The sequence below is a fragment of the Crocodylus porosus genome, unplaced genomic scaffold (genome assembly GCF_001723895.1).
Source record: "Crocodylus porosus isolate Cpor-Errol unplaced genomic scaffold, CroPor_comp1, whole genome shotgun sequence".
In the NCBI taxonomy this organism is placed as follows: Eukaryota; Metazoa; Chordata; order Crocodylia; family Crocodylidae; genus Crocodylus; species Crocodylus porosus.
Genome location: NW_017728947.1, coordinates 1789299 through 1804509, shown reverse-complemented (window position 1 = coordinate 1804509; position 15211 = coordinate 1789299). Strand labels below are relative to the sequence as shown.

General features: G+C 58.6%; 4 protein-coding genes across 14 annotated transcripts in view; 1 reads left to right on the top strand and 3 right to left on the bottom strand.

The window, feature by feature from the left end:
- Positions 1 to 7679, bottom strand: part of MED25 (mediator complex subunit 25) — a 15154-nt gene extending 7475 nt beyond the window's left edge. For 3 of the 4 annotated variants that reach the window (XM_019551070.1, XM_019551073.1, XM_019551071.1), the window contains exons 1-6: positions 7442 to 7679; positions 5731 to 5776; positions 4217 to 4341; positions 3692 to 3790; positions 3265 to 3385; positions 1909 to 2065 (exon numbers count right to left, since the gene is read on the bottom strand). In XM_019551070.1, coding sequence (XP_019406615.1) covers positions 1909 to 2065; positions 3265 to 3385; positions 3692 to 3790; positions 4217 to 4341; positions 5731 to 5776; positions 7442 to 7584 — 691 coding nt within the window. In that variant the 5' untranslated portion in view covers positions 7585 to 7679. The remainder of the gene's footprint in view (positions 1 to 1908; positions 2066 to 3264; positions 3386 to 3691; positions 3791 to 4216; positions 4342 to 5730; positions 5777 to 7441) is intronic. The other variant, XM_019551072.1, reaches the window with a different exon arrangement.
- Positions 1 to 15211, bottom strand: part of LOC109320799 (AP-2 complex subunit alpha-2) — a 621923-nt gene that overhangs the window by 518958 nt on the left and 87754 nt on the right. The gene's annotated exons all lie outside the window — the stretch shown is intronic.
- FUZ (fuzzy planar cell polarity protein) lies at positions 7775 to 11090 on the top strand. 2 transcript variants are annotated; one of them, XM_019551090.1, is made up of 11 exons: positions 7775 to 7924; positions 8233 to 8354; positions 8546 to 8630; positions 8981 to 9049; positions 9178 to 9282; positions 9478 to 9675; positions 9797 to 9865; positions 9989 to 10077; positions 10173 to 10243; positions 10358 to 10450; positions 10571 to 11090. In XM_019551090.1, the coding sequence occupies exons 1-11, from the start codon at positions 7829 to 7831 to the stop codon at positions 10771 to 10773; spliced, it is 1200 nt and encodes a 399-aa protein (XP_019406635.1). In that variant the 5' UTR covers positions 7775 to 7828; the 3' UTR covers positions 10774 to 11090. The 2 variants fall into 2 exon arrangements, with proteins under 2 accessions (XP_019406635.1, XP_019406634.1); XM_019551089.1 differs by having other exon boundaries at positions 7776 to 7924; positions 9770 to 9865.
- Positions 11335 to 15211, bottom strand: part of LOC109320798 (carnitine O-palmitoyltransferase 1, liver isoform-like) — a 48625-nt gene continuing 44748 nt past the window's right edge. For all 3 annotated transcript variants that reach the window (XM_019551060.1, XM_019551061.1, XM_019551062.1), the window contains 7 exons: positions 15105 to 15187; positions 14219 to 14308; positions 13727 to 13850; positions 13330 to 13446; positions 12979 to 13048; positions 12610 to 12744; positions 11335 to 12266 (listed from right to left, as the gene is read on the bottom strand). In XM_019551060.1, coding sequence (XP_019406605.1) covers positions 12189 to 12266; positions 12610 to 12744; positions 12979 to 13048; positions 13330 to 13446; positions 13727 to 13850; positions 14219 to 14308; positions 15105 to 15187 — 697 coding nt within the window. In that variant the 3' untranslated portion in view covers positions 11335 to 12188. The remainder of the gene's footprint in view (positions 12267 to 12609; positions 12745 to 12978; positions 13049 to 13329; positions 13447 to 13726; positions 13851 to 14218; positions 14309 to 15104; positions 15188 to 15211) is intronic.

Sequence of the window (15211 nt, the reverse complement as noted above, 5' to 3'; positions counted from 1 at the left end):
GACCCTGGCCCCCAAAGACGTGGAGTCTGTGACCCCAGCATGACCTCTGAAACCTGCAGGGAGAAGCCACACTGAATCTGGCCTCCACACCAGGATGATCTCAGAACCCATCAGATTCTATGATGTCAATGGCAGAACCATAGAAAGTTAGGGTTGAAGGGACCTCAGGAGATCATCTAGTTTAAACCCCTGCTCAAAGCAGGACTGTCCCCAACTAGATGATCCCAGCCAAAACTTTGTTTAGCTGGGTTTTGAAAACCTCCAAGGATGGAGCTTCCACCACCCCTCTGGGTAACCTGTTCCAATGTTTTACTACCCTCTTAGTGAGAAAATTCTTTTGAATATCTGACCTAAACTTCCCTTGCTGCAACTTGAGACTATTGCTTTTTGTTCTGTCATCTCCCACCACTGAGAACAGTCTAGCTCCATCCTCTTTTGAACCTCAGTCTCCTTTTCTCTAAACCAGTGGTTCTCAAACTTTTTTTTCCAGGGACCACTTGAAAATTGCTGAGGGTCTTGGTGGACCACTTACACTTTTTTTTGTTGTACAAATCAGAGCACAAGACTGCTGATATTAAAATACGAGTTGTACCTTACAAGTACAGATATTCTTGATTGTTCCGCAACCTTTCAACGAACCACATGAATGGAGATCATGGATCGGCAGTGATCTGCAGACCAGTTTGAGAACCTCTGCTCTAGATTAAATAAGCCCAGTTCCTTCAGCCTTTCTTCATAAGTGAGCCCCCTCCCTAGTTTTGTTGCCCTCCGCTCGACTCCACCCAATTTGTCTGCATCTTTTCTGTAGTGGGGGGCCCAAAACTGAACACAGTACTCCAGATGTGGCCTCAGCAGTGCTGAATAGAGGGAAGCAAATTGCTTCTCTTGACCTACTGGCAACACACCTACCAATGCAGCCCAGTATGCCATTAGCCTTCTTGGCAACAAAGGCACACTGCTGGTTCATATTCAGCTTATTGTCCACTCTAACCCCCACATCCTTTTCTGCAGAGCTGCTGCCCAGCCAGACAGCCCCCAGCCTGTACTGGTACATGGGACTACTCGAACCTAAGTGCAGGACTTTGCTCTTGTCCTTGTTGAACCTCATGAGATTCTTTTAGGTCCAATCCTCCAATTTGTCTATGTTGCTCTGAATCCTAGCCTTACCCTCTAGTACGGGGGTTTCAACCTAGTCTAAGTAACCCTGGCAGCTGGACACCAAGCAGGCAGAGCATATGGCCAAATGTCGAGGCTGGGGGTTAGCACATGGCCAGACAGAGCAAGGAGGCAGGGAAAGCACACAGCTGGGTGGGGGTGGAGTGCCGCCACCACCCAGAAGCAGGGCTGGGGCAGGGCAAGCATGCTCACTGGTGCCTCTCTGTGGGGCAGAGAAGCTCACCAGGCTGGTGTGTGGTGGTGGCAGCCGCTGTGTGCAAGCTTCCCCACCCCCAGAGGGGCACCACTGTCCTCGCCCCACCCTGGCCCTAGGAGGTGACCTGCACATACCCCTTAGGACCGGCCCAACTACCTCCCGGGTACATGTACCCCCGGTTGACAACCCCTGCTCTAATGTATCTACTACTCTCCCCAGCTTGGTGTCATTTAGAAAACTTGCTGAGCAAGCACTCCAGGCCATTGTCCAGGTAACTGATGAGGACATTGAACAAAACTGGTCCCAGGACTGACCCCTGGGCACTCCACTTCATACTTTATGACCCTAGTGTGACCCCTGATCCAGGTAGGGAGAGCCCATATGGTCTTGTCCGGGCAACCTCATGACCTAGTATGACCTTTAGCCCCTGACCCCAAGACCTTAGTGTGACCTCTGGCCCCATATGGGTGACCTCAAGACTTCTTCCCACCCAAGGCAAGCTGGGAACAGCCCCAGTGCCCTCCTCAACCCTATACCTGGCAGTGCCATGCCACGGATGAGGATCATATGCCTGGGGTCTTGGCTGTAGTCCTTGGGCTGAGCCTCCATCATGCCAGCAGGCACGGCTTTCTCAAAAAGCATGCGCAGCGCTGGCAGCTTTCGGGGGGAAACAATGGAGAAGTGGATTCCACGCTGTGAAGAGGAGGAGGGGGTGAGCGAGGGCCTGGAGCCAGAAAAGAGAACCCAGGAGTCTGGGCTCCCAGCTTCCTGCTCTGCTCAAACACTCCAGAACCTCTTCCCTTCCTAGAGTTGGAAGGAACCCAGGTGTCCTGGCTCTCAGTCCCCCACTGCTCTCACCTGCCAGACCCTGCTCATAATATCAGAGAAGCAGGGCTGGAAGGGACCTCCACAGGTCATCTAATCCAGTGTTTTGCAACCCATGGGTCGCAACCCAAAAGTGGGTTGCAAGAATATTTCTAAGGATCATGAGCCTGTACCAGAAAAATGCATGAAAGTTCAGGTTTCCCCTTGCAGGATGGCAGTGTTCCAGCCTCCAAGGTGAAATTCATGCTTTTGCAGCATTCCAGCCTGCAAGTGCCTGCTGGGGATGTGGTCAGCATGCAGCCAGGCAGGGTTGTGGGAGCAGCCCCAGAAAACAAATGAAGGTGAATGTACAGGGAGTGGTGGTGTTTGGAGGGTCAGGGCTTGGGGATTGTCAGGGTGAGGTGGTATTTGCATACGTATCTGTGCGTGTGCACATGCATGCATGTGTGTGTGGAGGGGATGGATCTGCAGGTGCCTGCCAGCACTGGGGGAAGGTGGCTGGGTGCTGAGGCAGGGCAGGGGGAGCAGGGGGCTATGGGTCATGTACTGGCAGGGCCAGGTGTGTGTGGGTTGGGACAAACCAGTGATCTTGGCAAATGGGTCCCAGTAGGAAAAAGGTTGAGAACAGCTGATCTAATCCAGCTTCCTGCCTGAGGCAGGATCAGCCCTATCCAAATCATCCTGTAAAAATTCGTAATCTAAACTCTTAGTGAAGCTACTGTTAACCCTGACATGACAAGACATCACCAAACCTTCCACATGTAAAGTGAGGAAACCATGGCAGCCAACTTCCCACTGCTGCAAGGTTGTTAATATATGCTCAAGAGATCCCAGGTAGAGGCCATGCCCGAGGTTATGGTGGAAGGGAAATCTCCCAAACCCCACTGCTGCCCAGTCCACAGCAATCTGACTGGTAGATAAAATTCCTTTCTGGCCCCAAATATGTTGACTGGTGTGACAGAGCTGGGAAACAACCCAGTTATCCTGGCTCCCAACTCCCCTGCTCTCACCCACCTGACCCCACTCTCCTCCCACAGGTGAGAGAGAAACCAGGCATCCAGGCTCACCTCTCCAATCTTCTGCACCAGGTTCTCGGTGGTGTAGCCAGAGTAGGTGGTGCTCTCCACAGCCGGTAGCAGGTAGGGGGGTGAATTGCAGATCAGGATGCAAACCTTGTGGGTCTGGCCTCTGCATTGCAGGGAAGAGAGAAGGACAGAATCCATTGGGCACGGTTGGCCAACTGATGGAGACTACGCATCACAGCATGCTGTGCTCCAGCCCCAGGGATAAGGCATGCTGGGAAACTGTCTTCCCGTCAGCAGTGGGAATTGCACATCTGAGACCCTGGGGTCCAATGCTTGCCCCCCTTTGGCCCCTCTGAAGCCATGGCCAAAACCTTCCCCACACTTACCAGGCAGTATATCGTGTTGCCTTCCATATAGAGGTTGCTATATGGCACCTCTGCTGCCCCCCATACCCAGCCCCAAAACTCACATCTGCTCCCTCATCTTCTTGAAGTCATCAAAGAGCTGCAGGGCGGTGCTGAGGCCCTCAGCAATGAGGCTGCAGCTCTCCCCGCCCCCGCCCACGAACCTGGGAGGGGAAGGAGACAGGGGGCTCAGTGATGGGGCTTGACTCACTGGAGGGAATCCGTATCTTCCCAAGGCTGGGATAGAACCCATGTGTCCTGGCTCAGACCCCCTGATCTAATCCACCAGACAGACCCCTTCACCCAGAACCTGGCTAGAACCTACACATCCTAGCTCCCAGCCCCTTGATCTTGCCCACCGTATTCCACTCCCCTCACTTAGGCATCCTTGCTCCCAGACCCCTTCTTTTCTCAGAGCTAGACAGAACCCAGGAATCCTGGTTTCCCAGCTTTCATGTCCCTGCCTCCCATTCTTCAAGGAGAACTGGGAGGCTCCAGCTCACCCCCAACTGTCTACACCCTACAGTCCACTCCATCTGCCCTGCAAACCCAGAACTGCCTGCTTTACCACAGCACCCCCCACAACTCACTGGATGCTATCAAGCCAGGTGACGAACTCATAGGCACTGCTGGTTGGGGCATGGCACTGCACGTACGACTCTGGGGCACAGTCCACAGTGTTGAAGACTACCAGGCTGTACTGGGTACCCCCATACTGGCAGACAGAAGGGGTAAGGCATATCAGGAGCCCCGCCACATCAGGGTCCCCTGGCACTCCCCTCAGCCCCTACACTCCCCAAGGGATCCCACTGTCATAGGTAACCTGGGAATTTCAAAGGGGAGGTGCAGGGAATGCAACTGATAGTGTTGGGGGAGGAAAGGGGTGGGATAAAACCTCCCCCACACTTACCAGGCAGTATATCGCTTTGCAGCGGCTGCCAGGAACATTTCTGAGCCCCTGAAGCAGGTTAAATTCCATCCCTACCCCAACTCTTGGCACTCCCCTTCCATTCCCCCTTCCCAGCATGGTTTGCCACCTGGTTAAGGGAGGGAAGGAGGGGGGCGGAAGAAGACCCACCACTACCACTGTCCCTGGCTGACCCATGTTCTTCCTGCTGCTGCCAAGCCTGGCCCTCTGCACAGTCACTCCCAGGGTAGGAGAGGACCTTGGACTTCCCCCGCCCCCTAGACAGCCAGGGACACCAGTAGCAGGAGGTGGGCTCCCACCTTCCTCACCTCCTCCCTGCTTGGGCCCCACCCTGGCTGTCCCACATTAGCCTAAGGCTCCAGCTAAGCCTCAAGCTCTGTAGAGGACCCAGGCATTCAGGGCCACGAGGAATCAGTTGCTAGCATGTGAAGTGTGACTGGGCTACTGCACCTCATCCTGGTCCACCAACCCACTAGAGCTCCGTGTTCTGCAAAGGGGCATCTCCAGGGCCCCTCAAACCCCTTCCACCTCTAAGGAAAAATGGGGGTGGGGGTAGAGTTTGAAGAGCACCCCACAGTTCATCTTGTCCCACCCATATCCTAACCCTCAGGGGAACAGGGTATAACATGCTCCCCACAGTACTACCCAAGGAACCCTCAAGGTGAGCAGGGGCACCTTGCATGCCCACAACCTACTGTGAACAGGAGAACATGAAGATTTCAAAGGGCACCTGGTACAGGAATGACGCACCACCCCTGCACCCCACCCCATCCCCCTGGGAACTGCCCATAAGTGGTACATCCCTGCCTAAGGAATAATCAGCAAATTGAACATCTCACCCTGACCTCCCTTGTGAAAGACCAGCTTGTGGTACATCCCTGACCAGCTTTCCAACCCCACTGCCTGGAGATGCCAGGTACCCCCAAAATGCCCTCCCTTGGCAGGGGGTGCTGGGACACCAGGAAGGCCACTCCTGCACCCACAAGTGATACCATGCCCACACCCAGGCCATGGAGGGATCCAGGGTGCTCATCCCACCCTCCATGACAATCTGCCAGAGGCAGGCCGGGGGGTGGGGCAGGACACACACATGGGATTGCCCCACAGCTGCCCCCAAAATGACACTGCTGGGCCATAAAACCCCCTTCTCCAGGCAATGTTGTGCTGCCTACTTACATCTCCCCCAAAGTCCGTCTCAGCTGGTGGGCCACCATTAAAATACCTGTGACAAGAGGAAAAAGCCAGAGCTGAAATAGGGAAGGGGTTAGTGGGGCTGGAGGAGAGATGGAGCAGAGCAGGAGTATGTGGGGCAACTGAACTGGGCTGTTCCTGTGGGGGGAGGGGGGTTGTTAGGGCATAGGTGGGAGGGTGCCAGGAAGGGGGTGGGACTGCTGGGGGCTAGGGTGGCTCAGGAAAAGTGAGAAAAGGCAGCTATGATCCAACTGACAGACACGGAGCAGGTCTCCCCCCTATCTGGAGGTTCCCCATTCAAGTAGTGAGCAGGCCTCATCCTGCTTCAATGGAGCTGTGCTGGGGAGACAGACCAGCTGCTTCCACTGATGGAGGTGTCCAGCTGGTGTCAAGAGGACCTAGCTGTCATGGATGAGGACAGGGACAGCAGGGTGGGGCATTTGGGGCCAGACATTCAGGTGCTGGGTATCAGGGATAAGTTGGAGGGAGGGTCCCATAGCTGGGCATCATGGAGGGGAGGAACTGTAGTTGGGAGCTGTAGTAGAGAAAAGAGGTCACAACGAAGCACTGGGGGCACAGGGGGCTGTAGCTGAGTGTTGGGGACCATTGGTGATAACACATCCAGGTGTCAAGGACAGGGAGGTGAGGGCCTGGGCATTGAGGGTAGGCTAAGGGGTCCCATACCTCGGCATTGGGGGGGGTGGGACGACTGTAGCTGGAACAGTGATGAGGGGACACAGCTAGGCACTGAAGGGAGGGAGAGGAGGAGGCTGTAGCCAGGTGCTGAGAACCAGGGGGGGACATATCCAGGCATCAGGGTCGGGGGGTGAGACATGGACATCAAGTGAAGGCTAAGGGGATAATTAAGTGGGCATCAGTGGTGGGGGAGCAAAGATGGAAGTCAGGATGGAGATGAAGGGGCATAGAGAAGGTGTTAGATGTGTTAATCCAATTGGGGCTGGAGCCAGGTATGGGGGGGGAAGAACAGGGAGAGATGAGGACTACACATCACTGGGTGTTAAATAAAGCAGGACAGGCATGGTATCCAGGCATCTGGGCAGGTTATGGGGCAAAGAGGAGGGAGGTCTTGCAGCAGGGAGTTTTTGGGGTGGTGCCCATAGATGGGCATCGGGGCAGGGGGCATAATCAGGTATTAAAGGGTTAAGATGGGATACTGTTTACCCAAGTGAGAGCAATGGTGAGGCTGAGCACTGGGGGGCGGGGGGCATGGTCAGGTGTTGGGGGGAGGGGTTGGTCATTCTGGCAGGCTGGGTGGGTGGAACACAGCAGAGCATTAAAGGGGTAAGGCTCACCCTGCCAGTGTAGGTTAGGGTGGGGGAGCACCCTTGGGGGGGTCCCACAGCTGCTGGGGCTGGACACTGGGGCAGCTGGGGGGTCCGTAGCCAGGTGTTGGAGGATTAAAGCCCGGATGCCTGGGTTCACTATGGGGGGCACGGGGCAGGCTGCAGGAGTCACAGACCAACATTAAAGCCTGGACGCCTTGGTTCTTGGGCGGGGGGGAATCACGGCAAGTTGGGGCTCCCCAGCTGGGTTGTGGGGGAGCAGGCAGAGCCAAACACGGCAGGGCTGGAGCCTGGACTCCTGTGTTCAAAGCAGGGGAGGGCATCAGGACAAGTCCCACCTCGTCATTAAAGCCCGGCGTCGGAGTTCACCGGTGGGGGGGGAAGGCACTCACTCAATGGCGGGCAGCAGGTAGTGCTTGCGCAGCGACTCGAAGTAGGGCCCCAAGTTGGCCGTGCCCTCGATGACGAACACCACGTCGGCCACCATCCCGCCAGGCCCGCCCACGGCCGCAGCCTCCGGGCCCGGCACCACCATCGCCCCGCGGGCGGACGATAGGTCACTGCGACGCCTCCCAGTCCCGCGGAGTTACCATGGACACGCGATCCCCACCTGCCTCCGTAGGGACCCACTTCCGGCGCCCACCGGAAGTATCTCCTCTTCGCTTCCGCGTGAGTCTAGGAGCCTAGGCCCCGCCCCCCGAGGTCTCCATAGTAACTGCGCGGCTTCCCCGGCGTGCTCCGCGCGGTCAAGATGGCGGCAGAGGGCTGAAAGGGCGGCGATGATGGAGCCTGGCAGCGGTCCTGTGTCCCTGCTCTGCTTGGCGGCCACCAGCGGCGTTCCGCTTTTCTGCCGCGGCGCCCCCACACGGCACCAGGTCGGACCGGCCCCGGGAGAACGCAGGCGTCCACCCCGATCAGTCGTCCCCGGCTTGGGCAGACCCCAGGCGGCCTGGCTTCAGCGCGCCCTGCACCGCCCCTCGTGGAGAGAACCCAGGTGCCCCCACTCCCCTCCCAGGGCTGGGAGTGAACCCGGGTGTCCTAGTCTCATCCGGCCATCCCCCAACTGGCTGGGGGGGGCGGACGCCTGGGTTCGCCCTTGGCTTCGAGTAGGAAGCCTAGCCCTGGATCCCTTTACACCCCGCCCCTCCCCAGGACCCCACTGACTTTCTGCCCTTGGCCCCAGCTCCCCTTTTCTGTGATCGGCTCCCTGAATGGCGTCCACATGTTTGGCTCCAACCTGGACGTGGCACTGACAGCCGCCCATACAGAAGGCACCCGCGTGCTGTGGAGGGCCTTTCATGAGAGGTGGGGCCTGGCCTGGGGCAGGGGCACAGGCCCAGAGGGGACCACAGCCCTAGCTGGAGGGGGCAGGTGTTGAGCCTGAGGGAGGGGAGCAGGGCTCCAGGTGGGGCAGAGGGTCCCTTTGGGGCTGGTACTTAACCCTGAAGGGGTAGGGTAGGGGACAGGGCCATTACCCCCTGTTTTGGCTTTTCCAGCATCACCCTCATCGTGATGTCATCAGAGGAAGGTGCCAATGACTTCACCCTCAGCCGACTCCTAGACAATGTGTTCAGTGCCATGGTGAGCCTCCCTGTCCCCTTTCTCTTATGCCCCTATCCCTTTCCTTCCCCACCACGAAGTCCATGGAGCTACCCTCCTTCCTCTATACCCCACCTTCCTGCTCTAACATCCAGCCCCCATCTCTATCCTTCCAGAGGGGAATGCTGTCATATGACCCCTTTACACAAAGGGTCCCTAGAGGGCAGAGGGGGAGAGCAAGGCAAAACCAGCTGCCCCTTATGCACACACATGCCTGAGGTCCTCTGTATATGTACACACACACAGCTGTATCCTCATATAGCTGCCCTGATTCAACCCTGCCCCCCAGCCCTTCAGTGTGTTAGGCTGATGGGCTTGGGGCCTGGTTCCAGGTGCTGGTGCTGGGCCTGGAGGAGTTGGCAAATATCCGTAATGTGGAGCGCCTTAAGAAGGATCTGCGGGTAAGTGAGGGACCTGAGGGATGCCCCACCTGCCCTGGACCTGGGGTGGGACAACAGGGCCATATGCCCCTACCCTGAGCTGGTGTGGGGCTGAGCCCTACTCCCCCCTTCCCTCCACCTACAACCAGGCCTGCTACAAGCTCATTGACAGCTTCCTGACTCCTGCGGAGCGCACTGGGGACCTGACGCAGTGTGTGGAGTGTGTGCTTGTGCCCTGTAGCACCACCTTGCAGGTGAGAGCTCCACTGTGGCCCACTCCCTACCTTTCTCCCCTGGAGGGACCTTAGTGCTCTGGCCCACAGGCATGGTGGTGGGGACAGACAGGAATGAGAAGAGGGCTGGGACTTTGGGGTAACTACTACTGGGACCAAGGCAAGGAAGGAGCTGCCCTGCCTTGACCCCTCCTCCCCCCAACCCTCCTCCTCCAGGAATGCCTGACTGCTTTCACAGGGGCAGCAGAGAGCCGCTTTGGCTGCCTGCTGGTGGGTGGCCGTGTCGCAGTGGCCACTGAACCCTGGTGGCAGCTGGCCCCCCAGGAGGTGAATCTGCTGGCCTGGCTCGTGGGCTCACTGCTTCCCAGCACTACCCGAGACTACCCTGTCTACCTGCCCCAGGGCAGCCCCATGGTGAGAGCCCATGGGGAGGGGTTCAGGGCTGCAGGGGGTGGAAAGTAGGGAGTAGATATAACCATGCCTATGCCTCCCCCTCCCCCCCCCCCAGGTCCCCCACCGTCTCCTTACCTTCCAGCTGCTGCCTGGCTTGGACATCTGCCTCCTGTGTGGGCCCAGCCCCTCACTGGAGGCTGTAGAGACCGAGGTGGGTGCTGGGGGGGCAGCATGGTACCCCCCACAATGCCCACACAGAAGCCCAGATAAGGGGCTGTTGTGGGGAGGGCAGGGGTGCTGGCACCATTAGCCTGCCTATCTCTGTGCCCTTCAGCTAGTGCCACGGTTCTGGAAGCCCCTGCTGGAGCCTCTGCGGGCATGTGCACGGCCCCCCAGTGTCCCACTGCACCCTGGAGTCTTGGCGTAAGTCAGAGGAGGACAAATGGGACACTGGGCAGGGGCACTAGCCCCCTTGGCTGGCTACCCCTCACCCCATCTCACTACGTTTCCTCCCTCAGTTTCCTGCTGATCAACCATGAGCAGAAGCGAAGCTTGAGTGCAGTGCTGCCCAGAGGGGTTCAGGCAGAGGGTAGGGTCCTGCCTCCCACCAACCCTGACTTCCTGATGCCCCCACAATGTGCCGCAGCACAGTGCCAACCACTCTGCCCTCACTCACCTCCTCCTCCCTGTCTTTTCCTCACAGGCCCCACATTGCCCTTGGGGAGCTGTGCTTCTGTTTTGAGGGCCTTCTATGCCCTGGTAGTCTCACATTATTTCTCCTGTGAGGGGAGTCCAGGTGAGTGCAGGAGCTGGTCCCCAAACCCCTCCAACCAGGGATCCTAGCACTGATTCCAGTTCTGCTGGGCACTATTGGGCAGGCACCTCCTAAGCACCCCCCTTCCCTCTGTTCCTGCAGTGCCCCCACTGGAGGTGCCCCTAGGTGGGGGTTCACATAGCGCCCGTCACTGCTATGTGGTCAGTGCTGGGTATAAGGCCTATGCTGCCCAGGCGCCCCCGCATCAGCTTTTCCTGCTACTGGCACCCGAGGTTCCCACCTTCGCCTTGCGCCCGCTGGCTACCCATATTCTGCAGTACCTGGTGGGGGATGCTGCCTTTTGATATCACCTGCCTGGACACTTGGGTCCCATGGCTTGGCCAAGGGACTGATGCCACCTGCCCAAATACCTGGGTCCAGCAGCTTGGCAATGAGACACACTCCACGTGACCCTACATGTCAAGAGAACACTGATGCTGACTACTGGGGTCTTGAGTCTCCTCTAAGGCAGGGAGAATGAACACTGGTCGCTTAGTTGCCTCAGTCCCCACAGCCTGGCAAGAGAGGAGATTGAGGCTGGCAGCCTAGACACCTGGCTTTTTCAGGGCCCTGGGGCAGGGCTGAGACGCATCTGCCTGTAATTAAACCTCAGGGGATACCCTGATCCATTTCCTGTGTTATTTCCATCCCTGTGCAGCAGAAAGAGAAGGGCATGAGTGCTCCCCATCCTGCAGGATCCAGAGTCTGCTCCATAACCCGCTGTGATACGCTCCACCCCAGAAGCAGGTGCATCCCAGTGCCATGGTGGCGACTGTACCTGTGACCTGATGCCCCTAGCCCTCCCTTACAGGGTCCCACAGCACAGAATGAAGCTCAGAGGGGCACAAGGGGGGAGGGGGGCAGGCGGTACTGGGGGCCCTGGTGGGTGCCCCATTTATTAGTCACATGGAGATAGATACACGCGCTCTGATCCGCAGGAACTACGCGACGCTAAAACACCTAGAACGGCAAATACCATGGAGCCCGGCCAGCGCCTGTGGGGACCCCCACTTCTTCCCCCTCCCTGGGGCAGCAGCAGCTCCCCCAGCTGCTAGGTGGGGTGGGGGGGCCCTATTAGCGTCATCCCACAGGCCTGGGGTCCCCAGGGAGGTGGGGGGTGAGCAGACCAGGGCAAATTCATGCACCCCGCACTTCCATTACAACACATTCCCTTTAGTTTGGAGTGGAGGCTTTGACCCACCCAGAGCCCCATACAGTCCTTCAGCCCAAGGCCTGAGACTAGGCCAGGGCTCCCCATCCCTGTTGGGGTCCTGTGGCTGTGGTGGTGGTGGTGGGGGGGGACTGTAAACTTTTTGGGGGTGGGAGGGCCAGGCCTTGCCCCAGAGAAGGGGGACTAGGAGCAAAGCTCCCCCTGGGGGGATGGGACAGCCACACACCATCCAGATTTCAGGGGTCAAGCCCCCAAAAGCCTGCTTATGGGGAGCCAGGGCTACTGCCCAGGGGGTCCCTGGTTGAAGAAGGGGGATTGCCAAGATCCACTCTATATGGTCTGATCCCCTCCCAGCCCTACTCCTTGGTCCCACCGTTGCCCCCCTCCCCCCCCAGCAGTGCTGGCCTGGGCTAGCTGATGAGAACACAAAGGTTACCATGACGACAGGACAGGGTGGGGGTGCAAAACAGGCTCTGGGGAGGGGTGCCTCTGTGCCCAGAGGGGCTCTCCCCTGCCCCGCCTCTCCCCACAACAAGCCGGAGCTACCCCTCAGAACTGTTCTGACAGCAGCTCGCACAAGTGCCTCGACACGGCCTCCTTGCTGGTGCGCAGAGTCAGGCGGTACATCTGGGGGGTGAGGAGGATGTCAGGGGGGTCCTGCCTCCCATGGCATAGTGGGACCCAGGCAATCTCGCTCCCGCCCTCACACTTTGCTTCCCTGCCCAGGACTGGGATAGAACCTAGGAGTCCTGGATCCCAGGCCCATTCCTCTCCTGGCAGTGACATAGAGCCACAACTCCTAGGCTCTTGGACACTCCCCTGTAGTCCAGTAAGTGTTCATGCCCCTTTTAGACCCAGGAGAGAACCTAGGTGTCCTGGCTCCCACTGCCCCCTGCTCTACCTCACTGGAGCCCACTGCCCTCCCACAGCTGGGATAGAACCCAGGTGTCTGGCCCTGCCCCCTGCTCACCTGGGCCTGGGCATTTGGTTCCAGCCGCAGGAGACAGCCAACCTGGAGGGACTTGGTCTGGATGATGCCAGCGCCTACAAAGTTGTCGGGGTTGGGGTCTACCTTGTCCAGCAGAGCACTGCCAAAGCCCAGCAGCTGTGAGACAAGAACCAAGTAGCAATGAGGGACTGCCCCAGGCACTCCCCCCACTCTCACCCCAACCTGGACCCTCAAAGAGCTAACGGCATGTCTTGGAGGGACTCCTAGGTCACACATACTGGAAGAGAAGCCAGGTGTCCTGCTATCCCAGTCCTCCCCACTCCACCTCCACCAGACTCCACTCCCCTCTCAGAGCAGGGAAAGAACATGGGCCCACCAGCCCCCTCTTACCTTGGCTTTGGTGACCTCTGGGTCCATGGGGTGATTTGCCTTGAAGATCTTCTGGGATTCCTGCTGGGGTCTGTGGAGATGGGGTGGGGGTGGTGAGAAGGTCCTTGCCCCCCTGTCATAAATAAGGGTAGGGTGGGTCTGCCCTGCTTAGAGGACCCCTGGGAGACAGGGGACCTAAGGCCACCCCCAACAGGTACAAGGGCTTAAGACCACCTCCTTTCCAGGACTCACCTACAGGGTCTCCTCTATCACCCCTCTCTGCCAGTCCTGGTCCCCTAGCCCCAACGTATAGGCCCTGCTTCCATCCCAGCCCCCTACCCCAGCAGTCCCACCTCCCCCAGCCCATCATACAGGCTGAGCTGCTTCCAGCGCTGGAAGAAGTCCTGGGACTGCATCTCTGTGGCCTGGAAGAACTTGTTCAGGGTGATGGGCAGCTTCAGGGTTATGTTCTGCAGAGTCCCCCCATACCTGGGGGGGAGGGAACTGTCAGAGAAGACTCCCCTACCGCTACAGTCTCCCACTCCCACAGGACCCCCCAGCCCAAGCAGCTGCTGCTCCCCCCTCCCTCTTGGGCCCTGATTTCACCCTCTCCCCCAGAAGCTCCATCCCCTTATGACCCTTGCCCCTTGCTCCCCACATCTACAGAAGGCCCTTCCCCACTTTCTTAACTAGGCCATAGCAGCATCCCTACCTCAGGCAAGCCCTGCCCCTAGCTCCTGCCCTTCCTGAGAAGGCCCACCCCCAGTACCTGAACTTGATGTTGATGAGGGGTGCCAGGGTGAAGTCACTGAGGCACTCAATGTTGAGCACCTGCTGGACCTGGGCACCACCCTCCACCAGCGGGTCCACAGCCTTGGTCTGGATGTTGAGCTGTGGAAGGCGCTAAGGACTGTCCAGGCATAGGGTATCCACTGGGCAGGAGAGCCTGCTCCTTTGGAAGGGGGCACAGGGCATGGACCACCCCATGGGACAGATGCCCCCTCCTCTCAGAAAGGACAGTCTGACCCTACTCCCCCTCCTCACTTCTGAATGGCTTGCCCTCCTGCAGGCCACACCCCAATCTCTCCATGGCCCTGCCCCTACAACTCCCACCCCTACTCATTCCCAGGGCCCTGCCCCTACAGGACACCGCCACACAGGCCACACCCCTATTTGTCACCCAGACACCGCCCTTGCAGGCTATACCCACACTTCCCCCTGGCCTTGTCCCCAGAGCCTCCCTGCCCCCAGCTCAGGATATGACTCTGCAGCTCCCCAGGGTAGGTGACAGTGGGCGTGAAGCTCTGGAACTGGACCGACGTTTTGTTCCCGTAGAACAGGTACATCCGGCCTGCAGGGGCAGCAGGTGAAGAGGAGTACGCACCCTCCAGGATCCCCAATCAGTCTCCCCAGCCCCAGAGGCCTCCAGCCCCCACCAGGACCACTGTCCCCCACACCCCTGGGACTTCCCCACAGCACACGAGACCCCACAGTCATCCTCCCCCACCCTCCGGGATTCTCCAAGACCTCCAGAGACCCCCAATCACCCAGCCCCAGGGCCCTCTGCACCCTTCCTACAGCCCTAGGGACCCCCAGCCCCCACCAGGCAGGGAGTAGAGGAGTTTAGTAGGTTAAGGCTACTAAACTCTATGGAAACCCACCTCCTCCATGCCTCCTTGTGGTCTTACCCCCTGCAGATGACACCCCCAAACATCCCCTGGGATTACCTCACCCCCCCAGGGACCCCCCCCCCACTCATCCTCATACAACCCCAAGGACTCTTGGCCCCTAGGGTCCCCACATTTCCATAGCCCCTGGGATTCCCCCCAGCCTACCCCAAGAGACTCCCACTCATCCTTCCACAGTTCCTGGTATCCCTACACCCCCTCCCACACTTCTTGGAATCCACCCCAACAGGACTCCCAATCATTCTCCCCACTAGGTCTGGAACAGCAGCAGAGGGAATGCTTCAGGCCACAGAGACCCCAGCCTTGCCCCACCCTTGAGCCCCCTTCCCCCAGCCCTAAACCCCATGCAAGGGTGCAGCTTTCTCTGCTCCCCAGCCCTGCTGGGGACCACCCAATGCCCCAGCCTCTCCCCCGCCCCCCCAAGCTACACATCCCCATTCCCACCACTCCCCAGCTCACCTAGGTTCTGCCGGAACTCAGACTTCACCCCTATCTGCAGCAGCTGGTTCTCAAACAGCACCCCATTGTTCTTGCACACGAACCTGCAAGGGGCTGGGGTGGGCAAG

Coding starts and splice junctions, on each gene's coding strand:
- FUZ (XM_019551089.1), top strand. CDS start 7,829: ATGATGGAGCCTGGCAGCGGTCCTGTGTCCCTGCTCTGCTTGGCGGCC. Junction 7,925..8,232: donor GCGCCCCCACACGGCACCAG/GTCGGACCGGCC, acceptor CCTTGGCCCCAG/CTCCCCTTTTCTGTGATCGG. Junction 8,631..8,980: donor ACAATGTGTTCAGTGCCATG/GTGAGCCTCCCT, acceptor GCCTGGTTCCAG/GTGCTGGTGCTGGGCCTGGA.